Source organism: Labeo rohita, chromosome 12 (assembly GCF_022985175.1).
Source record: "Labeo rohita strain BAU-BD-2019 chromosome 12, IGBB_LRoh.1.0, whole genome shotgun sequence".
NCBI lineage: Eukaryota > Metazoa > Chordata > Actinopteri > Cypriniformes > Cyprinidae > Labeo > Labeo rohita.
In genome coordinates this window covers 28,922,831-28,942,676 of record NC_066880.1, presented here as the reverse complement: position 1 = coordinate 28,942,676, position 19,846 = coordinate 28,922,831, and the positions used below count along the sequence as shown (strand labels likewise).

General features: G+C 33.1%; 2 protein-coding genes across 3 annotated transcripts in view; one reads left to right on the top strand and one right to left on the bottom strand.

The window, feature by feature from the left end:
• Window positions 1-5,483, bottom strand: part of LOC127174246 (arf-GAP with dual PH domain-containing protein 1) — a 46,446-nt gene extending 40,963 nt beyond the window's left edge. Inside the window, exon 1 of the mRNA XM_051124595.1 lies at window positions 5,111-5,483. Coding sequence (XP_050980552.1) covers window positions 5,111-5,201 — 91 coding nt within the window. The 5' untranslated portion in view covers window positions 5,202-5,483. The remainder of the gene's footprint in view (window positions 1-5,110) is intronic.
• A 3,747-nt stretch (window positions 5,484-9,230) lies between these two features.
• LOC127174470 (WD repeat domain phosphoinositide-interacting protein 1) lies at window positions 9,231-19,243 on the top strand. 2 transcript variants are annotated; one of them, XM_051124917.1, is made up of 12 exons: window positions 9,231-9,540; window positions 11,953-12,035; window positions 13,744-13,913; window positions 14,415-14,511; window positions 14,714-14,811; window positions 14,892-14,984; window positions 15,072-15,142; window positions 16,181-16,288; window positions 16,379-16,537; window positions 16,613-16,720; window positions 18,277-18,386; window positions 18,489-19,243. In XM_051124917.1, the coding sequence occupies exons 1-12, from the start codon at window positions 9,404-9,406 to the stop codon at window positions 18,608-18,610; spliced, it is 1,356 nt and encodes a 451-aa protein (XP_050980874.1). In that variant the 5' UTR covers window positions 9,231-9,403; the 3' UTR covers window positions 18,611-19,243. The 2 variants fall into 2 exon arrangements, with proteins under 2 accessions (XP_050980874.1, XP_050980875.1); XM_051124918.1 differs by having other exon boundaries at window positions 18,466-18,691.
• Window positions 19,244-19,846: the final 603 nt, after the last annotated feature.

Genomic DNA, 19,846 nt, shown 5'->3' with positions numbered 1-19,846 from the left:
TGTTACCTCTCTTAGTGAACCTCTGCTGCCTGCCTTTTGTCGACCCTTGCTATCCCCACGGACTATTGCTCTTGATCGCTGCCGGCCCCGACCCTTTGCATGGACTTTGACTACCCCTTTGTATTTGCCTTCGTTGCCCCAGTCCGTTGTTGTTGACCCTTGCCTGTTTGATTTGTCCGATTTCAATAAATCGTTGCATATGGATCCTACGACTCAAGATTCGTCATTGACCTCGTCACAGTTAGTAACTGAGTTACATCATTATAAAAGTAACTAATTACCATGGAAAGTAACTATTGTGTTACCTTTTAAAAAATGTTCAAATATGTCAAATAGCTTAGATTCTATTTGACATTTTCTATGAAATATGTTGAATGAAATTTAAATGAAATTAATTAAATATATGATATATATATATATAAAGCTTAATGGCACAGATTTTTAAATATCTGAAAGTACATTTAGCATCAGTCAGTCATTCTAATATGATATTATGATAAGTTAGCATTAAACTTTAGTAATGAGAACTTCAGTAATTAGAATAAACATGTATTTGTCATGTTAACTGAACTTAAGACTGGTGGTGGTGCTAAAGATATTGTTTATAATTTAGTGTTTCGAAAAAACGAAAAATAATACTGATAAGATAATAAAAGTACTACGGATTGTATTTAAAAACTAGATGAGTAAAGTTTGAGAACAAACGTTAAGTTGGCTTGAGAAAGCCTAGCCTGAAAGTTTGAAGCAGTTGTAAAAGTATGGAAGCAGCTGGCATGATTTAACACATTGCTTACATGATTTAACATGTTGTTAACATGTTTTAGCATAATTAGCTTGTTGCTTGTATTTTTATAGGCTGATTACAATGTTGTTAGCATGATTATCAAATTACTAGAATGTTGTTAGCATAATTAGCAAGTTACTAGCATGTTTCTAGCCTGATAACATGTTTTGCACATGATTAGCATGTTACTAGCATGTTTTTAACATGGCTAACACTAGCTTGTTGTTAACATGTTTCTAGCATGATTAGCATATTACTAGCATGCTGTTAACATGATTGGCATGTTGCTAGCATGATTAGCATGTTACTAGCATGTTGCTAGTATGATTAGCAAGTTACTAGCATGTTGGTAGCATGATTATCATGTTGTTAGGATGTTTCTAACATGATTAACATGTTACTAGCATGTTTTCTAACATGATTAGCATGTTGCTAGCATGATTAGCAAGTTACTAGCATGTTACTAGCATGTTGTTAGCCTGCTTCCAGTATGATTAGCATGTAACTATCATGTTACTAGCCTTGTTACCAAGTTACTAGCCTGTTGTTAGCATGATTAGCATGTTGTTAGCATGTTGTTAACATGATTAGCATGTTGTTAGCATGTTGTTAACATGATTAGCATGTTACTAACATGTTTCTAACACGATTGGCATGTTACTAGCATGTTGTTAGCATTATTAGCATGTTACTAGCATGTTGCTAGCATGATTAACAAGTTACTAGCATGTTGCTAACATGATTAGCATGTTACTAGCATGTTGTTAACATGATTAGCATGTTACTAACATGTTTCTAACATGATTGGCATGTTACTAGCATGATTTAGATAGCTAGACAGATGAGAAATATTAGAAATATTAGAGTGGAAGCTTAAATGAGTCTAAATTGATTAGAAATAGAACATAGAAGGGAAACTCGATTGAGTCTCAAGGGATTCTGGGAGTTTAGATTTGAATTTTGTCAGTTGGAGTTTGAAGAGTGTTGCTCATTTGAACATTCCGTCAGTGTAAGTCTATGGGATTTTTGGTGGTTTTGATAGTCTGGTTTACGAAAACCGTAAGCCGGATCAGTCTGAAAAGATACAGCACACCGAGTCAGACCAGTCTGAAGGTCTGGACCGAGTTTGGTGGTTGTAGCTTGAAAGCTCTAGGAGGAGACAGATACCGAAATTTGGCTCAGAAGAAGAAGAATAATAATATTCTTAAATAGTAGATCAGTAAGTTGGCTTTCTCAAGCCAACTTAATAATAATAATAAAATGCACTAAGGATTAATGAGCTGCTGGGTTTATGAATATTAATCACGCTGTCTGCGTTCGCTCAAACTGATTTGTCGAAATCAAAACAGGGACGATAATAGGTGAGCGCCAGCCAATAAGATTGCCGTTTGCGCATTAGTTCCGCCGACTAACGGAAAACCCGTCAGTTTTTAAAATCTGAAGAATTTCAAACGAACTCCGTTATTTTGACAGGAAAATACATCAAAGAATATCGTTTACACGGTGCACGTTAATTCTGCATGGTGTAAGACTCTCTCGCTCTGTATCTTTCTTTTCGTCTGTATGAGACAAAACGGTTGCGGCTCGTCAAATACAGGTAAATTACGCTGATGAACTGAAAAATAAAATTATAATAATATTATAACACATTATAGTAAGGCTTTTTATTGTCAGTAACGGTAACGGCGTTGTAACGGGGGAAACAGTAATTCGTCTGATTACTCGTTACTGAAAAAATAACGCCGTTTATTTATAACGTCGTCATTCCCATCACTGCTTCTGGACTATATGTAAATGTCTTTTATGTTAAATATCTTATTCAGGTCAGTACTAAATCATAAATAGCATGCATTTTTATATGATACCTCTTACTTTGATAAAATAATTAACATTTTTCAGATTCTGCAAGGTGCATGTAAACTTTTGACCTCAACTGTTCATCGAAAGTGTGGAAAACAGAAGTGTTGAGGATGTCGTCTACTTTTGCTCTAACCCTGTTTACCCTGACTCACCTGAATCATCTACTATGTGTCACTCGTACCACATTCATTGGTCCGTCTGGCCTATGAATTGTGTTTTCGTGCGGCCTGTAAAGCGCCTGCGGTCGTTATACAGTCAGAATGGGCTGATGTCCAACGCCGGGCAAAAATCCCAGAACTCTCTTGTGAGAGTCACCATATTATTAGCGTCTTATTAGGACAGTGTGTATGTAAGCCTGAGCGTTTGTGTGCGTGATACTGTACTGAAACGCTGCAATGCAGAGAAATAGGTACAGTGGGACACAGTATCTAAAGGAATTCACATTTCCTTGACCAAAATCAGCAAACACACACTCAAGAAAGAGCTGTGCAGGTATAAGACCTGAGAATACAGCTGAGTCACTCACTCACTCCAGTGACACACACACACATCCCTCTGACAACACCCCTCAATCGACCACAAACTCATGTTTTAACACCTTGCGATACAAACGACATGCATGATTCAGTGCTGTGTGTCACCCAAACCAACACTGTGTGTGTGTGCATGGGTAGGTGATATCGTGCAAAAGCACCGTATTATTATGTGAAAACACACACATCTGCTTCTGAAACCAGAGCTCAATCAAAGAAAGCTCCATGTTGTTTCCCTGTGAGGCATAATGATGACATGTGACTGTAGCATCATACACAATGCTGAATCACTTAATGACACTGTAGAAGTCCCCGATATGAAGACACAAACATGTGGTCACCACTAAAGATTCCCTTAAGTGTGGAACCAATAAACAACATTTATTTGGCATGAAATTACTTTGGAATAGCTTAAACACGTTTGTTGCTATGGCTGTTAAAATACACTTAGCAATTAATGATTAAAAAAATACATATAAATATATTTTTATATATCATTTTAATTTAATAATATAATATTAAATAATATAAAGTAATCTAAATAAATATAAATAACAAATATTTCATAGAATGTGAATATTAACTATTAAACATAATTATTATTATATTATATTATTTATAATTTATATATATATATATATATATATATATATATACATTTTTATTTTTTAATATAATAAATCTGAAAAAATCTGAAATATAATGCATTTTTATTATGTATATATTCTTTGTCTTACTATATCATATACATCTCATTTTTATTTTATTATGATGACATTACAATATACTTAATTAAGCTGCAATAATAAATAACAAATATACATTTAAACTAAATATTTCATAAATCATATTAAATGACCTGTATTGTAGTAGTAAATATAAATTACAAATATTTCGTACCATATATTTTATAGAATTTAAATATTAACTATTAAACATAATGCTAATTATTATTACATTATAATTTCTGCTATACACTAATATAACTTAAAATAATATAATTTAAATTCTGCTATATATTAATGTAATTTACAGTTACACGTATCATATTTTTAAAATAGTTAAAATCTAATATAATGGCAATACAATATACCTATTTTTTACATATAGAATGTAAATATTAACTATTAAACATAATGCTAATTATTATTATATTATTTATAATTTCTGCAATATATTAATATAATTTGCAGTTACACACATATTTTTTTATTTTTTTATTTTACGTTTATTGTAATTATATATATATATATATATATATATATATATATACACACACACACACGCACACATATATATAAACATAACATTTATTGTATAATATTATAATATTATGTAAACAAAAGGTCTATATTAAAATCACAATAAACAGAGTTAATTAAAATTGGAATAACAGCAAACATAAATTAAAACAAAATATTTCATAAACCGAATTAAAATATGAACTACATAAAAACATAATATTAACTTTTTTACTGCATTATATAAATAATTTTTATTTTAATAATGTAACACAATGACATGAAAATAATTAAAATTACAATAATAAATAACAACTATAAATCACATTATACTAATATAATAATATTATATAAAAATATAAAAAATAATATATATATATATATATATATATATAAAATAGAATAATAACTCATAATAAACAATAAAAAATAATATTATTTATTAAAAATAAAAGAAATAATATTGTCTTTTATATATGTTAATATATGTTATTAATAGGATCAAATATATATTATATTTGAATATAAATACATTCAAAATATCATATTTTACATACATTTCGCAGCCTGCTATAAAGTGTCAGGCGTGCTCTGGGCCTTTCATAGCAGACGCAAAAGCGAAAGCATAGCGCGATGCATCAGTGACAGGTGCGGCGATTTCAGCCTCTGTTGTCCAGGTGAGATGCTCTTACCTGCAGCGCCGCAGTCCGCGCAGATGTCGTTACCGGCTCGCTGCCGTAGATCGCGCAGAAGGCAGCTGTTCCGCTCGGGCTCCTTCGCCATGACTCGCCGGAGGAACGGATCGATACGTCTCCGCTGGGCTTATCTATCGCGAGCAGGTTGATGAATGGAGCCGCGATGTAAAATGTTCAAATAACCAGCAAAGAACTGCAAGCGCGTCTAGTTACGAAGCCCGAGACTGTATGTCCACTTAGTGATGGGTAGAAATGGGTACAAATATAGTCTTTCTCTTCCTCTTTGTGTTTGCGCGTAAGGTTCTGGCGGTAGAGAGAGAGAGAGATCCTTTTTTTCACTCTAGAGAATTTATCAGCGTCTTATCGCCTCCCTCCCCTATTATACTGCCCACAAACACACTGAAATACAGAGACACCTAGCGGCGACTTTCGGAAACACTCTCTTTTCTTCTGGTGAGTCAGAGCGGTTTATTATACCGTTTGCTTGTCAAACATAATATGTCAATATTTTTCATATTTTTAAAAAAAATGTATATTTAAGTTGGCTTGAGAAAGCTAACTTACTGATCTACTATTTAAGAATAGTATTATTCTTCTTCTTCTGAGCCAAATTTCGGTATCTGTCTCCTCCTAGAGCTTTCAAGCTAGAATCACCAAACTCGGCCCAGACCTTCAGACTGGTCTGACTCGGTGTGCTGTATCTTTTCAGACTGATCCGGCTTACGGTTTTCGTAAACCAGACTATCAAAACCACCAAAAATCCCATAGACTTACATTGACGGAATGTTCAAATGAGCAACACTCTTCAAACTCCAACTGACAAAATTCAGATCTAAACTCCCAGAATCCCTTGAGGCTCAATCAAGCTTCCCTTCTATGTACTATTTCTAATCCATTTACACTCATTTAAGCTTCACTCTAATATTTCTAATATTTCTCATCTATCTAAATCATGCTAGCAACATGCTAGTAATTTGCTAATCATGCTAACAACATGCTAGTAACATGCTAATCATGTTAAAAACATGCTAGCAACGTGCTAGTAATTTGTTAATCATGCTAACAACATGCTAGTAACATGCTAATCATGTTAAAAACATGCTAGCAATGTGCTAGTAACATGCTAATCATGTTAACAACATGCTAATTATGTTTGAAACATGCTAACAACATGCTAATCAGCTTGCAGCATGCTAGTAACTTGCTAATCATGCTAGCAACGTGCTAGTTACATGCTAATCATGTTAGAAACATGCTAGCAACATGCTAGTAATTTGCTAATCATGCTAACAACATGCTAGTAACATGCTAATCATGTTAGAAACATGCTAGCAACGTGCTAGTAAGTTGCTAATCATGCTAACAACATGCTAGTAACATGCTAATCATGTTAGAAACATGCTAACAACGTGCTAGTAATTTGCTAATCAGCTTGCAGCAAGCTAGTAACATGCTAATCATGTTAGAAACATGCTAACAACATGCTAATCAGCTTGCAGCAAGCTAGTAACTTGCTAATCATATTAGCAACATGCTAGTAACATGCTAATCATGCTAGCAACATGCTAGCAATGTGCTAGTAACGTGCTAATCATGCAAACAACGTGCTAATTATGTTAGAAATATGCTAACAACATGCTAATCAGCTTGCAGCATGCTAGTAACTTGCTAATCATGTTAGCAACATGCTAGTAACATGCTAATCATGATAGAAAAATGCTAACAACGTGCTAGTAACATGCTAATCATGCTAACAACATGCTAGTAACTTGGTAATCATGCTAACAATGTGCTAGTTACATGTTAATCATACTAGAAACATGATAACAACATGCTAGTAAACATGTTAATCATGCTAGCAACATGCTAGTTAAATGCTAATCATACTAGAAACATGCTAACAACATATTAGCCTGATTAGCATGTTGATAGCATGTTTCGCACATGATTAGCATGTTACCAGCATGTTTCTAACATGGCTAACATGTTACTAGCTTGTTGTTAACATGTTTCTAGCATGATTAGCAAAGTTGCTAGCATGTTTCTAGCATGATTAGCATGTTACTAGCATTTTGCTAACATGATTAGCATGTTACTAGCATGTTTCTAACAATGCTAGTAACATGCTAATCATGTTAAATGATACAGCACACCGAGTCAGACCAGTAACAACATTGTAATCAGCCTATAAAAATACAAGCAACAAGCTAATCATGCTAAAACATGTTAACAACATGTTAAATCATGTAAGCAATGTGTTAAATCATGCCAGCTGCTTCCATACTATTACAACTGCTTCAAACTTTCAGGCTAGGCTTTCTCAAGCCAACTTAAAGTTTGTTCTCAAACTTTACTCATTTAGTTTCCCATTGTGATCTTAAAGATGTCTAGGTTTAGAAGTTATACGCCATCAACCAAACCAACCAGCTATTGAGGTGAATCACAACTTTACAAACTTTAAATCAAAACGTATTTTTGAGGGAATAAAACTACAAGGTTGTTAATCGACTGTATATGGTTCTGCTGAAGCCATCAACCCATATTAGTTCAACTATATTTAACAGGCAAATTTGTGGTGAAAAACTACATTACCCACAATTCTGCAAAATATTTCTGCCAATCAGGGAAAAGAACCGCATATTTCGATGAAGCGAAGCGAGTGACAATGAATTAATACAATAATGATTTAAAGATATTGATTATGTATAAAGAAACATATTTTACGTTTATTTGAGCATTTTGAGAGATTGATGGAAGTGGGTGGAATATATAGGTATACATATTCTGTCTGTTATTCTGTCTTACACTGTATGGCATTGCCTTATATTTGCCTTGCACTTTTTGCCTTGTACTTGTTTGTGGTGGAACTAAATAATAAAATTTATTAACCTAGAATTATGGGTAATGTAGTTTTGTTTTCTTGTTTTTTTATCAGTAATTCCAATGAAATTTGAAAATGAATATTTAAAAATATGTTGAAATAATGCAGTCTGATGGGTTCAGAAAAGCATATTCCATCAAATTACATCCTCATAATTCTCACTAAAACTAACTTTAGCGGTTTATGACTTTTTGTTAAAAACCAATTCCTCAATGTAGAAAATGAATGGGACTTTATATATATATATATATATATATTGTATACAAACATATGTATACAAGGGCAACATATCACATAAATTACATAAAAAAATACAATAATAAACAATAATAATAAAATTAATACAGTAAAAATAAAAAATAATAAAATAGGGAAAACAATAAGAAAATCATGTCCATAAACAAGTACAAATAGTTACAAATTACAAATTAAAAAAATAGTAGATTTAAGGCTTTAAAATAATTTGCATTTTTTTCGCTTTGTTATTTGTTATTATATTATTTTAATGTATACAAGTAGTGACCTATTTCTGTTTTAAAATGAGTAAAATTAGTTTTTTTTCTCTGCCCATTTACATTTGTGAATAAAGAATTTTCCATATATAATAAGTAAATTCACAGTCAACATTATACCTTTAAAAAAAATTTAAAAAAATCTTTGAGTTGCAATTCAATCTTAGTACTTTGTTTAACAAAAAGCCAAATCACACCATTTTTTTCTATACAGAAAATACACAAGTCAATGTCTTTACAAAACTTTGCAATTACCTGTTTTACAGTATAAATACGATTAAATTATTAAATGATACAGTATACTGTAACATACTTTAACAGCTGTACAAAAATAAATATGTCTGAGTTGTGTAGAAGCACTCAAAAATAAAAAAACTGGAACAAATTCGTTTAGTATGCTGGACGTTTGAATTTAAGAATAAGATTCAACCGTGTATGTTTGTTTAAGTGTGGTTTATGAACAAGATGTTCTTTATAAACCATTGTGTGACACGTTTCTCTCGACGCATTCGACCAAAACAATCCCTCGTGCTGTTATTGAGAGTGAAAGCAGCCAATCACCAGCGGCCTTTCAATAGCCACGCCTATTGGCCAGCCTCCGGCTTCGTATGTGAGCCAATCAGACACAGTTCTTGAACAATAGGCCCAAACCAAGCGAGACCAACCAATTTCCTCAACCAATAAGATTTCGTCATGGTGTTATGACGTAAATGCATCACGTCAGCTGGTTTTTGTTTTTGCTCTAAGTGAATATTGTGCATGTCAGCAACTGGACGTTGCCAATCCAGCATATAATAATAATAATAATAATAATAATAATAATCAGTTGCCCAAAATATAATTTTCTCTGAAAAGCAAATTAATGGTCAAGAGTGTTTTGAGTGGGGCAGTTTTGGGATGATCGAACCAATCCCAGAGTTCCGAACCGGAGAGAAGGTGCGAAGATCCGGCTCTTCTTCCCCGGACAGAGAGAGATCTGATGGATCTCCGAAACTTCAGCGACTGCTCTGCGCTTCCTTCAACCAGGACACAACGTGAGAACGCATAATACTGCTTTCCTCTTATAAGTTCTTATAAAGTCAAAAGAGAGCCGTATAAGATCCATATGCGCATAAAAAATACACGAGATGCCCAAACCAGGACTCGATGATGATGCCTTTTAATTTGGCCTGCGATGCCTATCACAAAACCGGGAAAAACATGCCTTGAAAGCATATCTTCATTACTAATTTATCTTTTTATTATTATTAAGTTGGCTTGAGAAAGTCAACTTACTGATCTACTATTTAAGAATATTCTTCTTCTTCTTCTGAGCCAAATTTCGGTACCTGTCTCCTCCTAGAGCTTTCAAGCTAGAACCACCAAACTCGGCCCAGACCTTCAGACTGGTCTGACTCGGTGTGCTGTATCTTTTCAGACTGATCCGGCTTACGGTTTTCGTAAACCAGACTATCAAAACCACCAAAAATCCCATAGACTTACATTGACGGAATGTTCAAATGAGCAACACTCTTCAAACTCCAACTGACAAAATTCAAATCTAAACTCCCAGAATCCCTTGAGGCTCAATCAAGCTTCTCTTCTATGTACTATTTCTAATCATTTAAGCTCACTCTAATATTTGTAATATTTCTAATCTGTCTAGCTATCTAAATCATGCTAGCAACATGCTAATCATGTTAGAAACATGTTAGTAACATGCTAATCATGTTAACAACATGCTAGTAACTTGGTAATAATGTTAGCAACATGCTAGTTACATGCTAATCATGCCAGCAACATGCTAGTAACTTGGTAATAAAGCTAGCAACATGCTAGTTACATGCTAATCATGTCAGCAACATGCTAGTAACTTGGTAATAAAGCTAGCAACATGCTAGTTACATGCTAATCATACTGGAAACATGCTAACAACATGCTAATAAAGCTAGCAACATGCTAATCATGTTAAAAACATGCTAGCAACGTGCTAGTTACATGTTAATCATACTAAGAAACTTAATCATACTAGAAACATGCTAACAACATGCTAGTAACATGCTAATCATGCTAGCAACATGCTAGTAACTTGCTAATCATGCTAGCAACGTGCTAGTTACATGATAATCATACTAGAAACATGTTAACAACATGCTAGTAACAAGCTAGTCATGCTAGCAACATGTTAGTAACTTGGTAATCATGCTAGCAACGTGCTAGTTACATGCTAATCATACTAGAAACATGCTAACAACATGCTAGTAACATGCTAATCATGCTAGCAACATGCTAGTAACTTGCTAATCTTGCTAGCAGCATGCTAACCATGTTAGAACCATGTTAGAAACATGCTAACATGTTAGTACAATGCTAATTGTGCTAGCAACGTGCTAGTAACATGCTAACAACATGCTAGTATAATGCTAATTGTGCTAGCAACATGCTAGTAACATGCTAACCATGTTAGAAACATGTTAGCAACATGCTAGCAACATGCTAGTAACTTGCTAATCATGCTAGCAACATGTTAACAACAAGCTAGTAACATGTTAGCCATGTTAGAAACATGCTAGTAACATGCTAATCATGTGTGAAACATGCTATCAACATGCTAATCAGGCTAGAAAAATGTTAGTAACTTGCTAATCATGCTAACAACATTCTAGTAACATGCTACCAACAAGCCAATCTTGTTAACAACATGCTAGTAATATGCTAATCATGCTAGAAACATGTTAACAACAAGCTAGTAACATGTTAGCCATGTTAGAAACATGCTAGTAACATGCTAATCATGTGTGAAACATGCTATCAACATGCTAATCAGGCTAGAAACATGCTAGTAACTTGCTAATCATGCTAACAACATTCTAGTAATTTGCCTATTATGTTAACAACATGCTAATCATGCTGACAACATTGTAATCAGCCTATAAAAATACAAGCAACAAGCTAATCATGCTAAAACATGTTAACAACAAGCTAGTAACATGTTAGCCATGTTAGAAACATGCTAGTAACATGCTAATCATGTGTGAAACATGCTATCAACATGCTAATCAGGCTAGAAACATGCTAGTAACTTGCTAATCATGCTAACAACATTCTAGTAATTTGCCTATTATGTTAACAACATGCTAATCATGCTGACAACATTGTAATCAGCCTATAAAAATACAAGCAACAAGCTAATCATGCTAAAACATGTTAACAACATGTTAAATCATGTAAGCAATGTGTTAAATCATGCCAGCTGCTTCCATACTATTACAACTGCTTCAAACTTTCAGGCTAGGCTTTCTCAAGCCAACTTAAAGTTTGTTCTCAAACTTTGCTTATCTAGTTATTGTTGTTATATCATAATATAATATAGTTGTGTGTGTGTAATTATATCTAACCTTCTTCACGAAAAAATACATTTTAATATAGCTGGATATATAAATATCTATTTGTCTGTGTTTTTTCAGGTCTTTGACTGTTGGTGGTAAGAATGGCTACAGGCTTTTCTCTCTGTCCTCTGTTGACAGAATGGATTGCATTCATCAAGGAGGTAAAAGCTGTCTCAAAGTTACCCGATCATGTTATTGTACAACTATCTTTTGATTACAATGCCTTGAGGCGGTCACAGATGTCAGATTGCTGATGCATTTTGGGAAGTTTGTAAAATAAACAAAACCAAGGCAAGGGTCAGGTCATCTCAAACCTTTATGTACATGAACACTTGCACAGAGCCTACAGACCGCCTGAAAACAAAAAGTGTTTACCCTAAAGAGTTGATTGATAGAGAAATAAACGATTCAGTTTTAGCTAGTTAGAATAACCTGTTTTTTTCTATATTTTATTTTATTTTATTTCAGTTAACATCTATTTATTTGAAATAACAACATGTATATTTTTAGGTTTAATTATCTATAATAACTCTGAGTCGTGTACAGCTGAGGTTAAAAGTTTACATACACCTTGCAGAATCTGTAAAATGTTAATTATTTTATCAAAATAAAAAGGATCATACAAAATGCATGATATTTTTTATTAAGTACTCACCTGAATAAGATATAAAAGATGTTTACATATAGTCCACAAGAGAAAATAATAGTTGCATTTATAAAAATGATCCTGTTCAAAAATTTACAACCCCTTGATTTTTAATACTGTGTTGTTACATGAATTTGTTTTTTGGTTTATGATAGTTGTTCATGAGTCTCTTGTTTGTCCTGAACAGTTAAACTGCTGCTGTTCTTCAGAAAAATCCTTCAGGTCTCACAAATTCTGTGGTTTTTCAGCACATTTGTGAATTTGAACCCTTTCCAACAATGACTGTATGATTTTGAGATCTATTTTTTTTTTTACACTGAGGACAACTGAGGGACTCATATGCAACTATTACAGAAGGTTCAAATGTTCACTGATGCTCCACGATCCATTAAGAGCCAGGGGGTGAAAACTTTTGGGAAAAATCATACATTTTTCTTCTTTTGCCTAAACGTCATATTTTTTCATTTAGTACTGCCCTTCATAAGCTACAGAAGATACTTACATGTTTCCCAGAAGACAAAATGAGTTAAATTTATCCTGATCTTCAAGTTCAAAAAGTTTTCACCCCCCGGCTCTAAATGCATCATTTTTCTATCTGGAGCATCAGTGACCGTTTGAACCTTCTGTAGTTGCATATGAGTCCCTCAGTTGTCCTCAGTGTGAAAAAATGGATCTCAAAATCATACAGTCATTGCTGGAAAGGGTTCAAATACACAAAAATGCTAAAAAAACAACAACAACAACAAAGAATTTGTGGAACCTAAAGGATTTTTCTGAAGAACAGCAGGCATTTTAACTGTTCAGGACAAACAGAAACACAAAAAGCACAGCTGTGGATCATTCAGGAAACAACACAGATTTAAGAATCGAGAGTATGTAACCTTTTAAACAGGGTCATTTTTATAAATTAAAATCTCTTGTGGACTAAACATCTTTTTAGTCTTATTCAGGTCAGTAGTAAATAAAAAATAACATGCATTTTGTATGATCCCTCTTATTTTGGTAAAATAATTAACATTTTGCAGATTCTGCAAGGTGTATGTAAACTTTCGACCTTAACTGTACTGTAGGTAATTCTAACCATGTACTTGCAAATGCGTCATAGTATAATATCTTGTATCTAATTGCAGTGACATTCATACACTTTGTGTTTTCTTTGTAATGTAAACTTTGAGTGTATAATGTCTTTGTGAATGTCGGTGTCTGTCTATTTGTGTGATTAGTTGAAAGCCCTGACGTGTACATAGCAGAGCGGCTCTTCTCCAGCAGTCTGATGGTGGTTGTGAGCAGATCGACACCCTTTAGAATGAACATCTACCATTTTAAGAAAGGCACGGAGATCTGTAACTACAGCTACTCCAACAACATCCTCGCTGTCAAACTCAACCGACAGGTATGAATGTAACCAAATCCAGTACAGTATGTACACTACCATGGATGCATTAAATTGATCAAAAGTGAAAACACTTAAAATGTTGCAAAAGATTTCTATTTCAAATGAATGCTGTTCTTTTGAACTTTCTATTCTTCTGTGAATTTTGAAAAAATAAAATGCATCACAGTTTCCACAAACATATAAAACAGCACGACTGTTTTCAACATTTTTTAATAATTAGAAATGTTTAATTAGCAGCAAATCAGCTTATTAAAATGATTTCTGAAGGATCATGTGATACTGAAGACTGGAGTAATGATGCTGAAAATACAGCTTTGATCACAGAAATAAATTACATTTTACTAAATATTCACACAGTAAACAGTTATTTTAAATTGTAATAATATTTCAGATTTTTTACTGTAGTTTTGTCCAAATAAATACAGCCCTGGTCAGCTGAAGCTTTTTAGTTTTGAGGCTCATTACTGCATTCCAACAGTCTGTATTCCCTTTCTTCAGAGGCTTGTAGTTTGTCTGGAGGAGGCCCTGTACATCCATAACATCAAGGACATGAAACTTCTCAAATCTCTTCTCAACACACCACCAAACCCCAAAGGTAAATGCTGGAACGCCTTTAGCGCTCAGTAAAACCACACTGAGTTTAAGTGTAGTTTAGAGTTGGTGGTGTAATAACACCTAAAGCCCTGCATGTCAGAGTCATCACAGTTTTTATTGCTGCAGTTGATCAAAATGTGGCTATATCTATCCGGGGGTTAAACTAGGCCAGGATGATCTGTAAATCCTTTCCTTTCTGCCAGGTCTCTGTGCACTTTCTGTCAATCATTCCAACTCATATCTGGCATATCCTGGGAGCTTCACCGCTGGAGAAATTACTTTGTATGATGCTATGAATCTGGTAAGAAGCACGCTAAAACTTGCTTTAAAAGGAAAGTGAAGCTTATTGCAACTTCAAGCTCTCCACTTTCATTATTTCAGAATACGGTGACCGTGATCTCGGCTCACGCCAGTCATGTGGCTGCCGTCGCATTTAATGCTTCAGGAACCAGTCTGGCCAGCGCTTCAGAAAAAGTGAGTTTGAGAAAGTTGTGTTCTCAGAATCTAGTGGAAGAGCTTCATTATTTGTACTATGTTCTGATTTCATTTTGTGATTCCCAGGGCACTGTTATAAGAGTTTTCAGCGTACCTGATGGAGTCAAACTGTTTGAATTCCGCAGAGGGATGAAGAGGTGAGAAAGCTCACACATGTTATGAAACAATAGAAGGATGTTTGTTCAGCTACAGCCACTTTTACTGTATATACCAAGGGTTGATTTGTATTAAAACTAAGGCTTGGAAGTCTTGGAAATTTTTCAGCATTTATTGGTCTTAAAAACTGAGAGAGAGAAAATGCATTGAAAAATGTGCACATATAGATTTAGAAAAATGTTTATATGTATTTTTATAAAAAAAAAAAAAAAATTATATATATTGTATATACACACACATATACTCTTCATACATTTTCCCCTTTTTTATGATTTGACTTATTATTTATTATATAATAAATAAATTTAATATAATAACATGGTTATTGGCATCAGAAAGTTTAAGTTTCTTTTCCCCTGGTAAAGAATTAAGTCTTACATTGTAAAAGTGTAATTTCCTGTCAAAGCTGTAATGTTGACAAAATTTCCCATAATTTAATTTAATTTAATTTAATTTTATTTTATTTTATTTTATTTCACTATTTAATTATGTAAATATTTATTTATTTATTCTTAATTATTATTATGTTTTGTTCTATAAATATATATATTTTTTATATATATGTATATTTATTTATTTATTTATTTATTATTTTATTTATTTTTCTTTCTGTATATCATTTACTCAGTCTTATCAATTTATCTATCTGTTTATTTATTTATTTATTAGTAATCCCTCACAAGGGGATTACTACAAAGTTAAAAGTTTATTAATATAGCACTATTTATACAGCAAGAGCTGACCAATGTGCTTTACAATGCATCATAAAACATAGACCAAATAACAAAAAAAAGACATCATACATAAATGACATGCAAATATATTTGCATTTAGCAAGCAGTAATTTTGACAACATTTGCTATGAAATTAGCCTTAGTAAGAGGAGGAGTTGGCCATTTTATTCCAAAACTGTTCAGAATGTCATTTTAATCATGAATGCCATTGAACACAATACTTCATTTGAAGTGAGCACTATATTGTCTAATAAAAATGAATGATTTGTTCGTCTTTGTGTTTAGGTATGTTAGCATCAGTTCCCTGTCGTTCAGTGCCGACGCACAGTTTCTCTGTGCCTCCAGTAACACAGAAACCATTCACATCTTTAAACTGGAGCACCACAGTCCCAGGTAGATATGATGTGCATAAATAGAGCAGAATTTAAGCTGGTGTAGCTGTTTGACACCTTCATGATATCGTGTGCTCTCTCATCGAAACAGTAAGGAGTCTCCATCCTGGTCTGCATATATGGGGAAGATGTTTTCAGCGGCCAGCACCTACCTTCCCTCTCAGGTGTCAGATATGATGCATCAGGACAGAGCGTTTGCCACTGTTCGCCTCAGTGTGGCCGGTTGGAGGAACATAGCGGCTCTTTCCACGTGAGTCCAATACGTTACTGTATATGAGTGTATGGAGATGAGGAAGTACCTAAATCTTTGTATTATTGTCTGTAGGATCCAGAAGGTTCCACGTCTTCTGGTGGCCTCATTAGATGGTCATCTTTACATCTACAATGTAGATCCTCAGGAAGGAGGAGACTGTCATTTAGTGGAGAAGCACAGGTGAGCCAATACTGCAGTTTACACATTAATCATTAGTTTTTAAAAATTTAAATTATATGTGCATTGACATTTTTGGTCAAATTTGACATAAAACATTAAATATAGAATTCATTGTCCAGATTTATACAAATTGATTTACAGTTTTCATTCAATTTGATACACAATAAACCGTAAAATATATAATTGATTTGCATTTTTTTAACATATAACTGATGTACAGTTTTTGTCTAATTTGACAGTAAACTAAAAAATATATAATTGATTTTACAGGGGTTTTTTGGTCCAATTTAAATAATATAAAACCATAAAATATAAAATGGATTTTACAGAGATTTTTGGTCCAATATGATTAATAATAAACCATAAATATGTCATCGTTTTACAGTTTTTTTTTTGTTTTGTTTTTTGTCCAATTCCATTCTCAATAAATCATAAAATATATAATTAATGTACAGTTTTTGTCCAATTTGATAAACAATATACTAAAAAATATGTAATTGATTTTACAGGGTTTTCTTTTTCTTCTTATTTTCTTTTCTCTTTTTTTGACCAATTTGATTAATAATAACATAAAACATAAAATATATAACTGATTTACAGTTTTCCACTTTTTTGTTCAATTTTATATATATAAAAAAATTCTTAATAAATCATTACATATATAATTGATTTTACAGGGTTTTTTTCTTCTTTTTTCTTTTCTTTTCTTTTTTGGTCCAATTTGATTAATAATAAACCATAAAATCTATAACTAATTTACAGTTTTTCACTTTTTTTGTCCAATTTTATTCTAAAAAAAAACATAAAATATGTAACTGATTTAAAATTTTTGTCCAGATTCATTCTCAATAAACCATAAAATATATTATTGATTTTACAGTTTTTTTTTCTTTTCTTTTCTTTTTCTTTTTTGGTCCAGTTTGATTAATAATAAACCATAAAATCTATAACTGGTTTACAGTTTTTAAATTTTTTGTCCAATTTCATTCTAAAAAAAACATAAAATATATAACTGATTTAGAGTTTTTGTCCGGTTTCATTCTCAGTAAACCATAAAATTGGTAATTGGTTTTACAGGGCTTTCTTTGGTCTAGTTTCATTAATAATAAGCTATAAAAAATCTAATTGATTTACAGTGTTTTGTCCAGTGTGATTCACAGTAAGCCATAAAATATATTACTGAGTTTCAGTTTTTTTTTGTTCATTTTGATGCACAATAAACATTAAAATTCACTGTTTAATTACTTGGTTTTTTGTTGTTGTTTTGTTTTTGTTTTTTGGCGCAGTTTGATTCACAATAAACCATAAAATGTACAATTGATGTGCAGTTTTTCATCCTGTTGGATTCAATAAATATATATAATTGATTTAGGTTTTTTTGTCCAGTATTATGCACAATAAACATTAAAATTCACAGTTAAATTTCCATTTTTTCATCCAGTTTGTTTTACAATAAACCATAAACCATTGCTTTGTTTTTTGAAACCAAAAGCTTTAGCTTTTGAAGTGCTAATGGTCAAATCTCTAGATAAATTTGCATTTCATTCATCCATCAGACTGTTTGACAGCGATGATGAAACAGAACTGGAGGCCGGCAATCCATCTTACGCAGAAACTGTTGCCACAAGCACAAATCCAGACTCTCCATCTTCTAGTTCCCTCACAGGTACATCACACACCTCATACAAACATATCAAAACGTCTATTTTTTTCTGCACTTTTTAAAGAACTTCCATCATTTATAGGTACATGACAATGTTTCCTTCAGGTTACTCTGAGGATGTTGGTGAGAAGAGAGGAGAGCTGATCCCCGAACATGAGTTTGCGGATGGACCCGTCCGTCTGGACGATGAACAGGAGTTTCCTCCGGTTAGCTTTCAGAACAGCTGAAGACTCAAACATCTTTCATTTCAGTCAGGCTTCACTGCCGTCGGATGGCGATCGCTGTATGTACAGCAGTTTGGGTGTAAACATCATAGTTGATCGAATCATGTTGAATTAAAAAACATCTGTATGTAGATTCAGGTTTACCAGCTCAGGCGAACCTTACAAATACATTCACATTATGAAGTGTTTTTGAAATAGAGAGCTCATACATGTGTGTTTAATGCATTTGTCAATTCTAACTTTTACTGTGAACTTATATTTCACCACAGATGTCTAACACACTATATTATTATGAAGAACAATGAAACTGATTTTTCTGAATGACAGAAGGCATGGGAGTGCAGGATCAGATTTCTTGTGTAAACAAGCAGCTTACATAGGCAGAAGTACAGTATGACACAATAGAAGTTGTATCAAATCTTCATGTTGACCAGATTGCATATGTTTGTTTTTAGGATTTAGAGTTTAAAGCATATCTAGCAAAGCTAGAAAAAAAGCATTTCAAATAGTTTCACTTTTCAGTAAATAAATGACATGCATTATTGTGTCTTTTACAGCATCCAGTCTGTTTAGTCAATATCACAGTGTTGTTGATTTGAATGTGGGACCTAATAAAATAAAGCTGCCAAAATGAAAGCGAACTGTTTGCATGTTTGTGTTGGGCATAATGTGTTAAAAATATAGAAATTAAACACTTAAACAAGGTTTGCAAAAGTTATTTGATGCTGTCATCTCAATTATTTATCAGATGGCATAGTTTAATTAAATCAAGACTATGTATCTATATATAAATACAGTACTGTGCAAAAGTCTTAAGCCACTAGTATTTTCACCAGCTAAAAAATGGTTTAAAGTACACTGCTCACAAAAATTAAAGGAACACTTTTTTTATTGGGCCTGGCATGAAATCAATTAAACCTGGCTGATAATTTTCTGGTTGATTAAGCAGCTGAGGGCATTGTTAATCACTTTCAGCTGTATTGATGTTCATGGACTTAACGACATGTGCACTACAGTGGCAACAATTACAAAACCCTCAAAACAGGACTGGTTTTACATGTGGAGGTCATTTCAAGTTTCTCCCTCTTGATCTTTTTTGGCTGGTTTTCCACTCGTGCTAGTTTTGGCTTGAGTAATTATCTCTACTGGCAGTACGAGGTGATTCCTTAACCCTCCAGAAGTTGCACAGGTTGTCCAACTTCTCCAGGATGGCACATCCACACATGCTGCAGCAAGAAG